The sequence below is a fragment of the Centruroides vittatus genome, unplaced genomic scaffold, assembly GCF_030686945.1.
Source record: "Centruroides vittatus isolate TY-2023 unplaced genomic scaffold, ASM3068694v2 contig_3254, whole genome shotgun sequence".
Taxonomy (NCBI): domain Eukaryota; kingdom Metazoa; phylum Arthropoda; class Arachnida; order Scorpiones; family Buthidae; genus Centruroides; species Centruroides vittatus.
In genome coordinates, this window is record NW_027122087.1 from 385,292 (window position 1) to 404,393 (window position 19,102).

A 19,102-nucleotide genomic window follows, 5' to 3' on the forward strand; every position below is an offset into this window, starting at 1 on the left:
AGGAATCCCCCGATCACTTTTGGCTGGCATGCCCGGCGTATGAAGAGGCCCGCTAGGAATTGGGCCATGCTCTTTCTCTCGATTTACAACTGTAATCTAGACCAACTCTAGACCAACTCGACTTACAACTGTAATCTAGACCAACTCTACTGGCCGAACGCGGGGATCAACCTTCGCATCCATATTTCATTCCTGGAGAAATACGTATACAGAACCGGTCGATTCGCCTAGTCATCAGACAGCGCTTCAGAGGAGAAGCTGACAACGGCCATAACCTCCATATAAACCCTGAACGAAAGGAAAGGAAAGGAAAGCATAACTGCCTACTTCTAGTCAAATTAATTAATTTCTAATATATAATTATAGCCGGCCGGATGGCTGAGCGGTCAAGGTGGCAGCCTACTGCTCTGGGGGACCCGGGATTGCATCCGAACAGGTTGAATAATCCCCAGGAATTTTTCAGGGAGTGGTCCGTTCGGATATGTCGGGCCCCGTCCCTCACCACCCGGTCGCCCCATTGTGGGCCTGGCCGAACCCATAATGGGCCTTCTAAAGGAGGCCCTCTTAGTGCCCACAGAGCGGAAAGAGTTAAAAAAAAATATATATATATATATATATATATATAATTATAGCCTTTACGTAGCCCAAGAATTTCGCATATCGTTTGGTGTGTTTATTATATATCGGGCATTGGTTGTTAATATTTATAAGTAATATGTGTGAACACAAGTTTGGAAACATGTGTGATCACAAGCGACACTAAGATGCTAGCGGAACGAGTGCTAAACACAGACTAACGGAACAGGCCCCATGCGCACAATTCGGGACTTCCCCTCTCCTCATCACTCGTTATGCCAAAACGTTGCTCGTTAAGCGAGTGATTTTTTTCACAATTTTTATTTGCTTGTTATGCGAAACACTTGTTAAGCGAGGTTCCACTGTATTTGTCTTCATAATAGCTTATCATAATTCTGAAGGAGTAGGTTTGTTCTTCCATGGCATCTTCTACCACCAACAGCTTAATACATTCGTAAATTTTCTAAAAATAATTTCCGGACCGGATTTACATTAGAGTACCTAGATATCAGAGGCTGCAACCTCTCTAATAGTGAGGTTGCGGCTGAAGTTTTCATGAACATCGAACGTGGAGCTCCATTACAAAGTAGCCACTCTTCGAAGTTCGACGTTCACGTTTTAGAGATGAAACCTTCGGCCGCAACCTCGTTAATATTATATATCTTTACAAACGTAAATAATAAATTTTTAGATTTTATATTCATCTATCAAATTAAATTTGGCTTCAAAAATCAAAGATTTTTTTATTAAAAAATAAAGTGTTTTTATAAAAAACATAATTAAGTTCCCAGAACGCGTCGTGGATAAAAAATGGTATACACCGAATACCAATTTCTCACTGAAATAATTTGTCAGGGATATGGTACATTTCCGACCAACTAAAAACAATTTATGTCCAAGTGTCTAGTGTACTGTACACGGAACAACCATTTTAAATTTGAAATATGATTGCATTTGCCACCAGCTGAATGTTTTTTGTGTCCACTGTGACTTGCGGTTTGAATTAGACCTTTTTTAAATTAGATACAACAGACAGTCTTATATTTTGTTTATTTTTTTCTTGAGTGAAATTTAACATATTAAAATAAAGGCAGGCAACGGAGCAAACGGCCTCAAGGAAATCAGGAATTCCCACTGCTACCAGGTACAATCCATAAAAAGACCCTGAAATGCAGAAATTTTATCATTCTTTGTAAGGTTGCTAAAGTTGCCCAGTATAATAGTCTCCTTTAAACATTTATTGAAAAATTTTCATAATTAAATGAAATTACTCCTTTTACATTTTATTATTCAAAGTTTTTATCTTGGTATAATTAAAAAAATTATCAGACTTAATGATGGTTCCCTTAACCTCCCGTTTGAGTGCCAGGGAAATTGTGCAAGAGTCCCACCAGCTTTTTTTTACATGTGAACTGAATCCCATTCTTGACCACAAAGCTGAAATTTTAGTTAAGAAAACAGGAAAAAGTCACACTGTCCCGTATCAGGTAAATACGGAGCTTGCGGAACCATATTTGTCTAATTTTTTGGCCAAAAGTTCACGGATTTATTTTTACTGCATTGTTTTCAGTGTGTATAGCTTTGAAAGTAAGGACATTTGTATTTATAAAGATAATTGTAACGTACAACATCTTATCTTTCATCTTGCACTGAGTTTGATAACTTTTGGAATATGAAATTGCTTAAGTGCTTTTCCATGAGTTGACTTCACAATAAATATTAACACAGATAATGATTTCGGACAGCATTTTATTATAGCATCATTATTAACAGTTTTATTAATCTCTCAAAACCCAAGCAAAATTTATTTACTAATCATAACATTAATTATTCTTAATGAAAAAATGTTGCAATTCTCTCCAGATATATTTTAATTAGCAAACATTAATGAAATTTATAACATAAAAAGTCATTTATTTATTTATTCAAGTAAAATATATACCAAACAAATAAGTAGCTTTTTAATCTTTATTATAGATTTATCTTATAAAATGTCAATGTTGTAAGTTTGCAATATTTTAATAAATATTGCAAACTCACAACATTAATAAAACGCACAAAAATATATTATTTAATGTATGATAGTACACGTGTATAACATTTATATTAAATGCACAAAATGACTATTTACATTTTAATTATATATTCTTACAAAATAAAATATTGTACATTTTTACAATTTCTCAAATTATGCAATTTATTCCTTGAAGTTTGAGCAAAATTATGGGATGTGTGATCATATTTTGTCAAGTTCCAAGAAAATATTTTGCTAAAAATCCATAATAAGTGTTATTAAATTAAAAATATTGTATTAACAGGCAATGTTAAACCATATTTTAATATTAAAATATTTAACCAGCTTTCGAAGAATAACTTCTTTTTTTAATAAGTCACAAGTATACTCTTATTTTATTTTAATTTAAAATATTTTATAATAGCAAAATTAATTTGATATTTAAACAATTATTGTCTGTCTTTATAACAATCAACTAAAACTTTTAAATTTTCTAAGGCTTCTTCAAAATCATCAGATTCTACTCCTGTCCCTTTGCATGAAAAATTTTTTAATTTTGATTTATCTGTCGATTTCAACAAAACATTTATTGAGTCAGATGCATTCTTAGTATTATGAAATCCTGATATTGCAGAAATGCTTTCAACACCTGAAAATGAAAAATATATGAAATATTTTAACAAAAATTATTTTAATGATTACATATTAATTATGAAGTGATAAAGTTAAAATGATATATTCTTAATAATATTTATAATACATTTTTTATAATCAATAATTACAGATGGACCAAATAGGAGTTTTTGGCCAAATACCAAATAATTAGTTGGATGCTACTGTATACCAAATATCAAGTACTAAATATTCTTGCCTTTCTGACTACTGAATATCAGTTTATTTAAATAATCCTTCATTAAAACCTTTGACTGACATGGGGTAAAATCAAATTGTGTATGCAAATGTTTTTGGATCCCTCCCTGGGTCCATCTTCAAGCTACATTCTTTGTAACGATCCGTTTGCATACACAATTTGATCTTACCCACGCCGGTTAAAGGTTTTAATGAAGGATTATTTGTATATTTCTCTGATGTGTGTCGATTATTTGTTTATCGGTTTATTTATTTGAAACTGCCTGAAACAGAAGGATTAGATTCTAGGCCAGTGTTTTTCAGCCTTTTTTATCTCACAGCACACTTAAACCTATAATTAAATTTCCGTGGCAAAAATTTCCTTGGAATAAATCATGCAATTTAAAGTTGTTTTTGTAAACATTCTATTGTCACATTACTTGCCACTTAACCTAATTCTTTTTGTCTATATTTTTATGAATTGCATAAAACAGTACTGTTCTTCCTTAAAATAACAGCAGGTTACAACAATAGTTATTTAAATTAATAAATTTAATTTACATAAGAAAAGCAATTAACATTAAGTCTTAATTTGCATTTAAAAGTGGTATAATAATTGCCTTTATAAACTTGCCCAACATCCCACTATTTCTAAGTTAAAATAATTTTAACTAAATACAGGCACTTATAGATATGTTTTTGATTAAAAGAAAATTTCATTTTAAATGAAACAACCCAGTGTTATGCACATATAATTTTGCTTATGAATATATATTTTCTACTGCATTATGTATAAGTTTATTTATTATAACAATGAAAAACTCTTACGATCTATTTAAAGAGGTTTTAATTTTGACATGCACACTTATTGTTCTTTGGGCTTCAGAAATTTTCATGGCACAGCAATTGTAAATGCTCTAGGCCTTAGAGGAGTAAAATGGAGGGTAACATCATCTATTCAGTTATAAAGATTATATATGTTTTTATCTTTAAAAGATTATCTATCATGTAATGAAAAGTAAAACATTAAATCATGCCACTGAAGTTATCATTTTTTGATAGCCCCACCAAGTAGTGTGTTTAGTGAATGTACAGGATGTTCAGAAAAGCTGCAAGAAGTTATGACAACCAACAAAATTGCTTACTTCCTATGAATGTAGAAGCATCAATATTTCTTCATTACAATTTATCACTCTTAAATTGTGATTATTAATAAATAATATTTGCTCAAGATTATTATAATTTTTTGTATTATTACTCCATAAAAACCATTTCTCTGTTTATTTTTCATATTTTGAAGTTAAAACATTTCCTTTTGTGTTCATCTTTACTTTTAACTGGGTGAGGATTAAAGCCTAATTTTATAGGTAATAATCAATAGGACTAAAATTAAAGGATTCAAAAAAATATTAATACTATATATGAATAAGAAAAGTTTAAATTTGTTTTTCTAATTAGATTTCAAATTTATATATTTAGAGTTTTAATTAGTTCCCATAACTATTACTTATAGAATTACCATTTATATAAAATTCACTTAAGTAGCACAGTTGATTTACATGTGAAATCAATATACAGTACAGTCAAACCTGTTTTTATGCGCTCTTTTTATGTGCGATTTTTTTAATGCGAATTTTTAATTTGTGCGGTATAGTTGGCGACTAGTCTCGTGCGATTCGTCATGTCTTACGTTGACTTATTATAGCTAAATAAACTTATTATAGCATAAATGCACTTATTATAGTAATATTATTGCATGAATATGCAAAAAATGAAATAATTTACTTTTTAAGTCAACAAAACGCCACCTGGACAAAAATATGTAAAACAGACGATAGACCAGACGATGCAGTCAAGTGCTGACATCTGTTGTCAATAAATTCTATTTCGTACGGTTTTGAGTTATTTTCTACGTGAGACTTTTTTTATGCGGTTCCTGTTGACCGCATAAAAAAATATTTTTTAATTGTGTTGCGAAAACTATTATTTACAGCCATTCGTGAAGTTTTGCGAGATTTTTTTTATGTGTTTTTTTTAATGCGGTCCCTATCTCCCGCATAAAAACAGGTTTGACTGTATTTAATAAACAATCTAAACTGATTTACACTGTATTTTGCAAAAATATAATTATTTATAGATCATTTGTAGATAAATTTATAAATAAATGAAACATTATTCTTATATTGCATACATTATATTATAAAATATAAATATAATATAATAAATATATAAGTCAGTTTAGATTATTTTATCATGTATTTATTTGTAAATCAGCACGTAAAAATATTAATATAGATTAAAAATTAAAACTGATGTTAAAATACTATAGATTAATATTATATTTAGATATATTATTAGTTTAATAGAAAAATTTATTTATTTATTACTATTACTAAATTTTATATTCAATGAAGTAATGAAATTTTATTAAATAAAAATAACCTGTTCCAACTGTTCTTTGTGAACTTCCTATGTACCCTCTTACATTAATTTTTGAATTAAATATATGAGGAAATGGAGCTGTTGTCTTGTAAGGCTCATGACATATTTTCCAGAAACTAAAAAAAAATAGATTGTGTAATAAAAGATAAATAAAGTTTATTAAGATTTATGAACAAATAGAAATAAATTTTTACTTACTTCATTGAACTTGGATACTTTGATTGTAAGAAGTAACCTAAAACTTTTTCAACCGTCATTTTTATATTCTGTTTTAAATGGCTACTGAAAAGAAGTAATATATTAAATTGTTTTTGCTATTTTTTTATTATTATATAAGATATAAATTTTAAATATTTCCTTTATATTTTTCATTTTTATTTAATTTTATAAAAAATTTATAAATAAAGAAATTTATTTTGTTATTAAATTTGATATTCAATCGTTTTCTCTTATTTTTCTCAGTCCTGTTGTCAGTATCAGATTAGAAAGAGGAGGATTAGAAAAAATAAAATTCTCATTTCGAATTACAACGCTTTTATAGTACCCTCTACTATTTAAGAATTTATTAATTGCAAAAATACTGGTAAGTAAAATTTAATTATTAATGAATATTTTGAAATAATACATTTAATAAAAAATAAACCAATGATAATCCTTAATAATCTGCTTAAAATATATAATTACAATAATAGAATATATTACATTCATAACATGTAATGATTGAATAGTTTAAATGCATCATAGTAATTAACAAAATGTGACATTTATTAAAATTATATAAGTTGGTATAGATATTGACTAAAGTTTTTATTCCTGTAAGTAGTATATATATGACAGCCTCTGGGATAATTTGTTAAAAGTTTCATTTCATAACTTTTATTCCAGAGTTTGTCATCATTTTGAGGGAAAGACGTCGAGCAGGGGCAAAAATATGATGGATTCTGACATAATTCCAAAATAAGTGGACAGATTCTAAGATAATTTGTATTCCAAAATCTCTCACATACATCAAAACCACACCCATTTTTGATGCCCTTCAGATATATTTTTTCACATGATTTGAGCGAGAGATTCTGGAATAAATTGTGTTGGTTATTTATTTTTTTAAACTAATATTTATTTTAAAGTTTTATATATTTTAATAATTTCTTTATACAGTAGTGCATCGATTATCTGACTTAATTGGGGACTGGGATTGGTTGGATAACTGAAAAGTTGGATAACCAAAAAGCATGAAAAAATACATTATTAGTATAGTGTATTAGGCCTGATTTAAATACTAGCCTCCCATTCATGGTCGAGCCAGTGCTGCCAGCTAAAACATGAAAAAATTTAACAAAAATAATATTAAAGTAGCCAAGACATAACCAAATATTGTAGCGCCACATCACTAGTGGACATTTGAATTTGCTGACTAGAACGCGGTCGGTTAACCAATAAGTCAGTTAATCGGGGGGTCAGATAATCGATACTCTACTGTATATACAAGAGAACTAATATTTATATAACTTTTATATTTTAAGAGATTATTGGCGTCATCTGTTAGACACATCATGATGGTGTATGTTTGGTTTATATTTAAACAAAACATACACCATCACGATGTGTCTAACAGATGACGCCAATAATCTCTTAAAATATATAAAACTTTAAATAATTATTAGTGTAATAAAAATAAATAATGGATGCAATTTGTTCTAGAAACTTGCTCAAATCGTGCAGAAAAGTATATCCAAAGGGGCATCAAAAATGGGTGTGGTTTCGATGTATGAGAGATTCTGGAATACAAATTATCTCAGAATCCTTTGACCAATTTTGGAATTGTCAGAATCTGTGGTATTTTTGCCCCTGCTCGACATCTTTCTCTCAAAATGATGACAGACTCTGGAATAAAAGTTATGAAATGTTAAACTTTTAACAAATTATCCCAGAGGCTGTCATATATATACTATTCCTGTAAATTCAACTTTTCACTTATCTTGGATAATTATTCTCCAACACTTATGTGTTGGTTCCAACAGATACATCTAATGCAAAAAAAAAATAACCAAACTACATTTTAGTTATTCTTTTACATTAATTTATCTGCTGGAACCAATACATAAAATATATGAGTATTTATATCCTTTTCCATCATCTAAAGTACTTTTTTAATTACTCTCCCTTTTTTATATAAAAATTACTCTTCATTAATTAAAAATATGAATAGATATCAATCTAGAAGCAAGATATCAGTTTTATGTTTGTGGAGACATTCTAAAACATAACCCATGTGTAAATTAAAAACTACTTTACAAATATCAAATTAACAGTTCTAAAAATAATTATTCATATTGACTATTATTATTTAAAAAAATTAAACTACAGTCGAGTCTGCATAAGTTGACACCTCAAGGGGAAGTGGAAATGTGTAGAGTTATCTGATGTGACAACTAAAGCGAAGTTAGAAAAAAACCAGAAACCTACAATTAGGAAAATACAGTAGTGTGTTATACAGTAGTATAGGCTTACAATACATTGTGTCCTCCATTTACAATTACTCCGTAGATGAAAAACTGAAAAATTCGTTTAGTATTGTTTGTTTTGAGCATTTAACTGTCTCAACTTTCTTTTTCAACGATCATGAATGCCATGAAAACATCATCTTCGCAATTGTCAATTGTTGGCAAGTCGTTAACGTCTAAGGATTCTTAATGCCTCTAGCGAGAGAAAATGCAAAACTGGATTCTGGTGTGATGTTGATGTAGATTGTATATTTTCTTTTTGTTTATCTGTTATTATTTTATACATAAAATGTTAAGGCATTTTTATTAATGTGTATGTATGTATATATATATTAATAAATAAATGGACTCCTCCTCCTTAAAAAAATGAGTTCGTACCACACGTGCGAAGTGAATTCATTTTTTCAGGAGGGGGTGACCACTTATCGTGAGACAGCAAAAGTATGTTGACTTATCCAGTGGTGACAAGTTAAACGGTGTCGAGTAAACCAGAGTTTTTTAACATTAATGCCTATGTAAGTCGGCCGGGACCACAGAAACTGACTACTTAACTGATGGTGTCGAGTTATCCAGGTGTTGACTTATGTGGACTCGACTGCATATATAAAAAAATGTTAGATTTATGATTTTGATAAACTCAAAATTTTAATATTTAAAACATTGTTTTAACTTTATACAAAGATAATTTATTAAACAAATATTCTTAATGTATTAATAATTCTTAGAAATAAAAATTTATTTTAATAGATATAAATTTATATACAGTTGAATCGCGATAAGTCAACACCCGGATAACTCGACACCCTCGGTTAAGTAGTCAGTTTTCTGTGGTCCCGGCCGACTTACATAGGCATTAATGTTAAAAAACTCCGGTTTACTCAACACCACTGGATAAGTCGACATACTTTTGCTGTCCCACACTTCGATAAGTTGACACCCCCTCCTGAAAAAATGAATTCACTTCGCACATGTGATGCAAACTCATTTTTTTTTTCAAGACGGGAGTCGATTTATTTATTAATATATAATTTATATATTTAATAATATAGTAATACATTAATATATATAGATATTAATAAAAATGCCTTAACATTTTATGTATTTTTATGTATAAAATAATAACAGATAAACAAAAAGAAAATATACAATCTACATCAACGTCATACCAGAATCCAATTTTGCATTTTCTCATGCCAGAGGCATTAAGAATCCTTAGACATTACTTGCCAACAAGTGACAATTGCAAAGATGATGTTTTCAAGACATTCATGTTCGTTGAAAAAGAAAGTCGAGATAGTTAAGTGCTCAAAACAAACAACACTAAACGAATTTTTCAGTTTTTCGTCTACAAAATAATTGTAAATGGAGAACACAATGTTTTGTAAGTCTATGTTACTGTATAAAGCACTACTGTATTTTATTAATTGCAGTTTTGTGGTTTTTTTCCTTTAGTTGACCCATTGGATAACTCGACACATTTCCACTTCCCCTTGGGGTGTCGACTTATCCGGAGTCGACTGTAATTATAATTTTTTACTATAAAAAATACAAAAAAAAAATTACATTTTCAAAGTACAATAGAGTAGCAGAAAAGCCATGTGTATAATTATATATGTATATATGTATTAATTTATACAGTAAGTTATTTATAAATTCATATTCATGTTTAACACTGAAAAAGAGTTAAAATCCACAAAACTAAGTGTTTTTTTAATTTTAGTCAATATATAGATATATTTTAAACGAAATACTTCTTATATTTATTATTACTAATTAAAAATAATATAATATAGATAACAATAAATAATTATTATAATAATAAATAATAATTATATAGATAATAATATATATTTAATATTGTATTAATAAATTTACATACTTAAAAAATTTTGATTTGGGTAAACCACGAATATTGATAAATTGAGAAATTATATCAAATTGTTCAATATTGCAGCAAGGAGTAAGTGGAACTAAGTTCACATTATTTGAACTATTTAAAACATCATTTAGATAGGAATGTTCTTCAACAGGAATTGGTGTACATAGTGTCAAAGGAATAAGCTAAAAATACGTTAAAAATTGCTGTTAATAAAAAATTTTAAGAAACTAATTTAGTATAATTTATTATCAAATTACATATTACAAATATTTATTTAGATTCATCAAAAAATTCTTGCAACATACACTAAATACAGTTCAACATTACTCATATCATGAAGAACAAATTCAAATTAAAACAAAACATTCTATTCTAATTCAGATTTGTTCTTGATGATGATATGAATAACTTATCAAAAATATTTAAACAGTACAAATATAATTGAATTTTTAAATAAACTGTGCTTCATTTAAGTACAGTGGAACCTCGCTTAACAAGCACCTCACATAACAAGTGATTCTCATAACGAGCAAATCAAATTTTTAAAAAATGACTTGCTTAACAAGCAATGTTTCGCATAATGAGTGACAAGGAAAAGGAAAGTCCCAGATTGTGTGCATGCTCCATCATGCTATTATCTGTGATTTTTTTTTCCTGCAAATTGAATTCGCATTCCAGGTTGGTTCATTCCGTGCTAGAAGAAAAGATGATGATGATTCATGCTCCTTAACAACGTATATTGTATAATTTTTTTAAATAAACATTATACATAAAATAAAATGCTGTATTTACTCATGTATAAGACAATCTTGCATATAGGACAAGGTGTGACTTCAAAGATCAAAATAAAGAAAATTAGATTTATTAATACAATTCTAATTTTATTTCATTTAATCACAAATAAATTATCATCAAATGCACATATTAAGGCAAACAACCATGTTTTCTTGACACTGTCATCTTTTGTCTACTTGGACTCACCCTTCAAAGCTTTGTTACAATTCTCCTCTTTTTCACTCTTTTTCCATAAAGCATTGTCCTCTGATCCCTCGAGTGAATTTAAAATGCAGTATTTTCTGAATGACCACTGTCAGCTTTTGAAGAATACTTTTCTACGCACCTGATACCCATGTAGAAAAACCAAAAGATTATAATGCATCTGACAGGAAAAAGTTTATTTTTAATGATTCAGAATGTACAAATATTCATTAAAAATACCAATTTAACTAATATGAAATAACTACATTTATAATCATTGCTAACTGACCAGCTACTTTCGGATCATCTCTTTAAAAATGACATTTACCTTGACCTCGATAGCACTCTGCTATAATGGCAGCATGAACTATACACGGTTCATAAAAATTATTGCAAAAACTCAAAGGAGCCTTTGCTTATGCATATAGAGATGACCTAAATTTTTGAAGAAGCAAAAAATGAATAAAAACCTTGTCTTATACACAAGTAAATACGGTATTTGAGTATTTTTTTCCGGCATTGAACACATTATCGTATTTTACATTAATTTCTATGGAAAAAATTGTTTCACTTAACAAGTGTTTCGCATTACAAGTAAGGTTCTGGAATGAATTATGCTCGTTAAGCAAAGTTCCACTGTATTAACATCAAAATATTGAACTTTAAAATTATTGATATTATTTATTAACTTATTTATCAAAAATATTATTAAGTTAACTAATAATAAAAACAAATTCCATTCAATATTTTATAAAATTAACATATTTTTGATAAATCAACTTATAACTTGTTAACATACTTATACTATCAAATATCTAGAAATAAATCTTGATTCTATTTTATTGATTTAAGCATGCATTCACTATTGAAAAATGCAAGTGTTATTTGAGTTTTTATTATTGTAAAAAAACTGTTTCAAATACTGAACGTGTTTTGAAAGATGAAAGATTTTCAAAATAATGAAGTAAAAAATATATATATCATCAGCTAAATCACTAAATCAAAAAGGAAGTTCACATATATTTAAAAAAAATTACTTTGTCTCATTCAATTAAATCATTTTTAATAAATATATTTCCAAGATTTTGTATTTCACATAATAACTTTGTGTTTGTTTGTATGTGTTAGTGCTGACAAGAACCAGAAATTCTCATAATCAGTTATCCAGTTTTGGTAAAATTGGATTTTAAATATCGATTGCCAAACAGATTTACAAATCAAATTTATTTCAGTAAAATTAATATTTTATTATCACATTTTTATTAATACAATGAAACTTGTTTAACTCAAATCAGTTAGGAAAAAATTCAGACTTTGAGTTAAAAGTTTAGAGGAAGTTTAAGTTAACTAATTTGATTTAACATGTTATGCTAGGCGATTGGGGAAAGAAAATGGCAAACAATGGTAGATTGGTGTCACTTACAAACTGTAATGCTATACTACTAGAAAATTTTAGTGTATTGGTTAGTGGAATTATCTTAAATCCATGCATACTTTACTGCCAACTAAAAGTCAAAAAAAACAAATAAACACACATCCGATATTGATTTCACTGCCTGTTCAAAACTGATTTTGAGTTTTTGGTTTTAAAACCTTGATTCTTAAACACCAATTAATTGGATTTACCAAAAACTGATTTTATTGCCAGCACTAATGTGTGTGAATAAAGAAATATTGATATTTATATGAACGAGATATATAATTATCACATTTAATTTAATTCTGAAGAAAAATAGTATCAAAGTGTTTTCAAATAAATTATTTTATTATTGGTAACTTTTCTATTTACATTTATTTAAAACTTTAATAATTAGTAATTAATAATAATAATAATAAATATATATTTGTAAAATCTTAATAACAACAGAAAATCACATTATTTCCTGTGCATTATGCTATTAAATTAACCTATAGATATCTATTAATATTACTTAATAATGATATTTACCTTCTGCCCAAGAATCGTTAAAGAACTGATCATTTCATTTAAATGGATGGCATTTGACTTCATTCTCATGGGAAGAGTAATGGTATCCAATGCAATGGACAATACAGAACTAGTATGATAATTCATTTCAGTCTAATAAATAAATTAATAGATTTAATGTAAATTAATTGTAACAACAAATGCAATGACAATGTTTAATACTTAATAAAAGACAAAAATTAAACTCTAAATTATGTTGCAAGAAAAACATTTAAATGCATTTATTGATAAAAAAAAATAACAACATAACATTAAAATGATTTTATTTAAAATTAATATATATTATTATTTATTATATATAATAATAATAATTATATTGTTTATAGTATTAATTGTAAGCCCTGTTACAGGGAAGAAAATGATTTTCTTTTCATATCCAGATACAATTTTTTCTTTTTTTAATTTAACAGGATTTTCCCTAAGTTATTACAGTATGTATTAATTAATTCCATATTGTAAGATGTTCCTGTCAGTCATCTTTATAGTTCCAGTAATACTCAACTTCAATTCATCAATATCCATTAATAGAAGTGGCACAAACACTTTTTCTTTACATAACTCAAGAAGTCAGATGAAGTGAAATAAGGAAAGTGAGGTGGCCGCTTCATTCCTTCATCATCTGCAACTCCAGCTCTCCCAACCCAACAGTTTGATAGTATGGTCTTCAGGAATTTGTCCAGTGAAAATGAAGAGACTCCATCTTGTTGAAAGATGAACATGTTGTCATGTTCCGTGGCATTAACCAATTTTGCAGCATATCCAGATAATTTCATTGACAGAGTTCTACAGTCTCTTTAATATTATATTTAATTATTGATGTAATAACTCACTTACCTTATAGTTTAAATAAGGAAAATTTATATTAGGATTTCCAGAATACAAATGTGAATTTGTATCAAGTGGTGAGAAAAGATGACTATACATCGCTAAACTATTATACCCCATGAGACTGCTATAATATTGACAAATGTCATTATGTGATACCTATAAAAAAATTCACACACTTAACATTAATTCAATAAAAGTAAAATTAAAATTTATTATTTTTTAAATGCATTTTCAATTATTTTAGCAATGATTTAAGCATTTTCATATTATATTATATAAGAAATAGCCAATAAATCTAATTCAATTAAATTCATGTAATATAGGAATCAAAAATTCATTTAATATAGATTTATCTTCCAACTTTATAGTTTATCTTCAACTATCCTTATTCAATAAAACATAAAAGTTGTATTTATTTATTACATTAAGAGTAATTATATATCTACATAATATATTGTCTCCTAATATATAAATACACTACTAATACATTAAGAACAAAAATAAATAAATGAATTTTATTAGTAAATAAATAATAAAAGCAATGGGATCGGTTAATACGACATTAAAAAATTGATCAATTCTAAGAAATTTTTAATTTAAAAAATCTCAAGAATTACGAGTGAAAACACTCTTTAATTCCGACTTCGATAGATTTGAAACAAGAGAAAGACCAGTAAATTATTCTCAGTGATTCTTACTTTATTATATCATATATATTTCACTTTACACAGCCTCTTCAGTGGATATCACCCTGTTGCATTGCCGGTACTTTTATAATTCATCAAACAATCCCAGCATGCATCAATGCATACGCCGGTATTTAAATTTATACAATTTGCATGTTGTTTTATACAATAATGTTCTATAATACGTCATTTTTCGCGATTTTTTACTTTATACAGTATTTTAATATTATTTCGGTCAATAACACAATTTTTTATACTGCAGTGCTGTTGCCACGGGGATTCTATTCTGTTTAATCTAATTGCTGCCTCATGTTCTTTCAGCCTCACTTCCAGTTTTCTTCCTGTTTCTCCAACATAGTATTTCCGTTCTGTGCATGTACACACTAATTCATATACAACTTCAGCCATCTCCAAAACGTTTTTTGGTTGTATCTCCTTTGTATCTGGTTGTATTCTTTAATATACAGTTTTATAATAAACTGTATATTAAAGAATTATTTTCTGTTAACTTAGTAGGCGAACAACGAAATAAGTTAAACAAAAGTATTTGTCTGATTAACAAAGCAAAGGAGATACAACCAAAAAACGTTTTGGAGATGGCTGAAGTTGTATATGAATTAGTGTGTACTGTACATGCACAGAACGGAAATACTATGTTGGAGAAACAGGAAGAAAACTGGAAGTGAGGCTGAAAGAACATGAGGCAGCAATTAGATTAAACAGAATAGAATCCCCGTGGCAACAGCACTGCAGTATAAAAAATTGTGTTATTGACCGAAATAATATTAAAATACTGTATAAAGTAAAAAATCGCGAAAAACGACGTATTATAGAACATTATTGTATAAAACAACATGCAAATTGTATAAATTTAAATACCGGCGTATGCATTGATGCATGCTGGGATTTTTTGATGAATTATAAAAGTACCGGCAATGCAACAGGGTGATATCCACTGAAGAGGCTGTGTAAAGTGAAATATATATGGATATAATAAAGTAAGAATCACTGAGAATAATTTACTGGTCTTTCTCTTGTTTCAAATCTATCGAAGTCGGAAGTCGGAATTAAAGAGTGTTTTCACTCGTAATTCTTGAGATTTTTTAAATTAAAAATTTCTTAGAATTGATCAATTTTTTGAATTTTATTAGATTCAAATTGTTATTTTCATAAACTGAAATGCTGTTTACCAGAAAAAACAAATAAAAATATAATTCTGAGATCATTCATACTTTTTTCTTTCTCCATAATGTGAAATCTGAATTATATACTGGAAAACACAAACGTATTTTGCTAGAATAACTATCTTCCAAATGTTCAAGAATGCCATTAGCTATAGCTGTAAATCCATTATAACCATCCATCAAAACATGAAAACCCTAGGAAAAAATTATGTACTTTAATATATTGTTTCTCCTATATTAGAACTTTAAACATTAAAAAAATCATCAAAAACAAAATTTTTCTAATATCTTATATCTAAACTTCAAATACATCTTAATTTTAAATTAAACTAAAATTGTTATTGTAAATAGAATTTAATTTTTAATTTTAATACAAACCTGTAAATAATCACATTCCTCAGAAAAATACCTCAAGGTATCGTCTATTAAATCATACATATTTTCTCGATTGAAAACTTCAACACCACATCCATATCCATTAAATTCATTTTCACTAAACACAAATGAAATATTATAGTTCTTCAATAAATGATTTATAAATATTATTTGTTTTAATTAATGAAATAAATATATTTCAAAAAGCGTTATAAGAAATTTGAAGTTTTCAAAAGTTAAGAATAGAACAAAGAGATAATTATTTAAATTTTTCCATCTTAAGATAGAAAATGATAAATTTACAAGAAATTTATTTGTTTATCCTTTACATTTTATTAAGATTTCAATTTTTTTTTTTTTTGGTAAAAGTTATTTAATTATTTCCTCAGATATAATTTATTTAAAAATTTTTAAATTATAAATATATTTACAGTAGACCCCCCCTATAACACTGGTTCATATAACACAGATTCGTATAACAAGGCAAAAAAATTTCGATCGTGTTTATATAACATGCTAAAAGAGACTCGTATAACACTGTAAAACACCATCACTGACTCATGTCGCGACAGGATTGGTCAAATCTGGACCAATAGCAGATACTGTACAAACCATTGAGTTTAAACGAGCACTGGACCTACTAAAAAACATTTATTATTCAACGGCCATAAAAATATAATTTTTATTAATGATGTCTCCAAAGTTCAGTTATTTTTCTGCGAAAAATTCGCTGATCAGGAAACCCGCACCTGCTGTTCGATGAGCCACTTTGCAACAAAAACAAGCTTAAGCAATGGCATCGTCGAACGGTGTGCACTTGATAAGTAATCCTACAATTTTTTGTTTATAGCATAGTTTATATGGATTATTCCCAAAAAATTATATGCGATTTGGAAATGTTGAGTCGAATTAGTCTAGAATCGATTAATTTGATGGAAGAAAACCTTTCAAACAGCCGTAGGCCCTAAACTGCACATGTGCCAGGCTGTGATTGGCTCATGTATTTAAGTACTTGACTTGTACAACATGGATTCATATAACACAGAACGTATCTACCGTGAAACAATTATATTGATTATGTAATATAGAAATGTTCTTAAATAAATGATTTCGGAAAAGAAAGAAACCTGAAAAACTTGATTTTATAACTTAATGAAATATCAAAAAATGTATTACGTGCTTAACTATAATCAGTAGAAAAATTTCAGAAACATTTTCGGAATTTAATAATTAGAATCATTTATTTATTAACTTACCAACCATAATCTTCAATAAAACATAAACTTCTAGGATGATAATGAATTTTCAAAAAATCTGACCATGTTGTTATCCTGTCATCAAGGTCATAAAATTTTCTATTTGGAATTTCTAAACTTTCAGTTAATTTAGAATTTGATGATGATGATTCAGCTAAAAATATAAAACAGTAATGAATAGCACAGCTTTCTTATATTAATTTAAAATACAATAAAAGTTTGTTATAAAAGAATAATTACAAATGATTTAAAAATTAATTACTTAAATTCATATGACAATATTTGGTTACAATAAACAGTAATATATTTCTAAAATGTGAGATGATTTAAAGCAGTGATGAACAACCAGTGGCCTGTAAGGTCATAATATGCAGCCCCTGGAACTTTGTCAATATAATTTTATTTTCTTGTTTTCTGCCTTGTTTCATTACGCAACTTTAATTTATCTGATATTTGTGACAAAGAATATTCAAACTAAACTTGACCAGTAAAAAGATGAGAATAAACTATATATTACCAGTTTAGATATCATTAGCATATATTATTTTAGTATCTAGTGTATTGGCAGTTATGGAGTATGTTGCTACTTGGCAGACTTAAAGCCTGCAATTCAAAAAAAAAAATGATTCACCAGAAGTCTATGAAGTTCACTTGTGATTCTTATCCAGAAAAGGTTGTTCACCACTGATGTAAAGGATAGCAATTGATCTTCAGAGGCTTATACTGAAGAATTCCTTTTTGATTAAACTATACTCTTTCTTAATAAATTAATAAACAACAACAAAATAATAAATAAATATTTTCAATAAAAAGTTTCAATTTTATGATCAAACAGAAACTAGATCAGTAAATATTTTTGTAAATGTAATTACTTCATAAATATTATAGTAATACTCTGTAATTTCTATAAATGTTAAAAATTTACAAAAATTACTAACAGAAATTATATTCTTTTACAATATTTAATGTATTAACTGTTAACAAATCTATGTCATAAATATCAGTTCTTCACTTTTTGTCATAAATAAGTGCAAAAATAAGTATCATGTAAAAATATTTTAAAAAGTTGTTAATGTGTAAGAAACTATTTATAACTCATTCGATTCATTATTCATATTGTTTAATTTTTTTTCCTTTTAAAACTATTGTAGTTCAAATTAATATTTAAAGGGTTAATGTTAAATAACACACTGAAATAAATTACCTTGACAAATATCTCTATCTTCATCAATAGATGTCATCTTGAGACTTAAATCGGGATAAGCAATTTCCTAAAAGTGATTGTGTGTTGGTAATTTAGATGAAAATCTTACTATTGTTCATATCAATCAATAACACTATTTTCAATGCTAATTTAAATGTTATTTAAATTTATTTTAAAATACTATATAAGCAAACTAACAATTACACAGGTCTGCAGTGGAAAAACTGTTTGACTTTTTTTGTGTGATCCTTATACATTTTTTTATGCTGAATTCAAAAATGTTACTAGTTTTTCTCTATCATGTAAGATTTTTCTGCAAAACCATTCTTATTGGATAAAT

General features: G+C 27.6%; 1 protein-coding gene across 2 annotated transcripts in view; it reads right to left on the reverse strand.

Moving 5' to 3' along the window:
- Nucleotides 1-2,675: 2,675 nt before the first annotated feature.
- mst (misato mitochondrial distribution and morphology regulator) overlaps nucleotides 2,676-19,102 on the reverse strand; it is a 39,548-nt gene continuing 23,121 nt past the window's right edge. Inside the window, exons 5-14 of one of the 2 annotated variants that reach the window (XM_067268378.1) lie at nucleotides 18,763-18,829; nucleotides 17,559-17,712; nucleotides 16,306-16,420; nucleotides 15,976-16,122; nucleotides 14,064-14,213; nucleotides 13,191-13,322; nucleotides 10,265-10,446; nucleotides 6,080-6,160; nucleotides 5,882-5,997; nucleotides 2,676-3,239 (exon numbers count right to left, since the gene is read on the reverse strand). In XM_067268378.1, coding sequence (XP_067124479.1) covers nucleotides 3,040-3,239; nucleotides 5,882-5,997; nucleotides 6,080-6,160; nucleotides 10,265-10,446; nucleotides 13,191-13,322; nucleotides 14,064-14,213; nucleotides 15,976-16,122; nucleotides 16,306-16,420; nucleotides 17,559-17,712; nucleotides 18,763-18,829 — 1,344 coding nt within the window. In that variant the 3' untranslated portion in view covers nucleotides 2,676-3,039. Of the gene's footprint in view, nucleotides 3,240-5,881; nucleotides 5,998-6,079; nucleotides 6,164-10,264; nucleotides 10,447-13,190; nucleotides 13,323-14,063; nucleotides 14,214-15,975; nucleotides 16,123-16,305; nucleotides 16,421-17,558; nucleotides 17,713-18,762; nucleotides 18,830-19,102 lie in introns of both variants that reach the window. The other variant, XM_067268377.1, reaches the window with a different exon arrangement.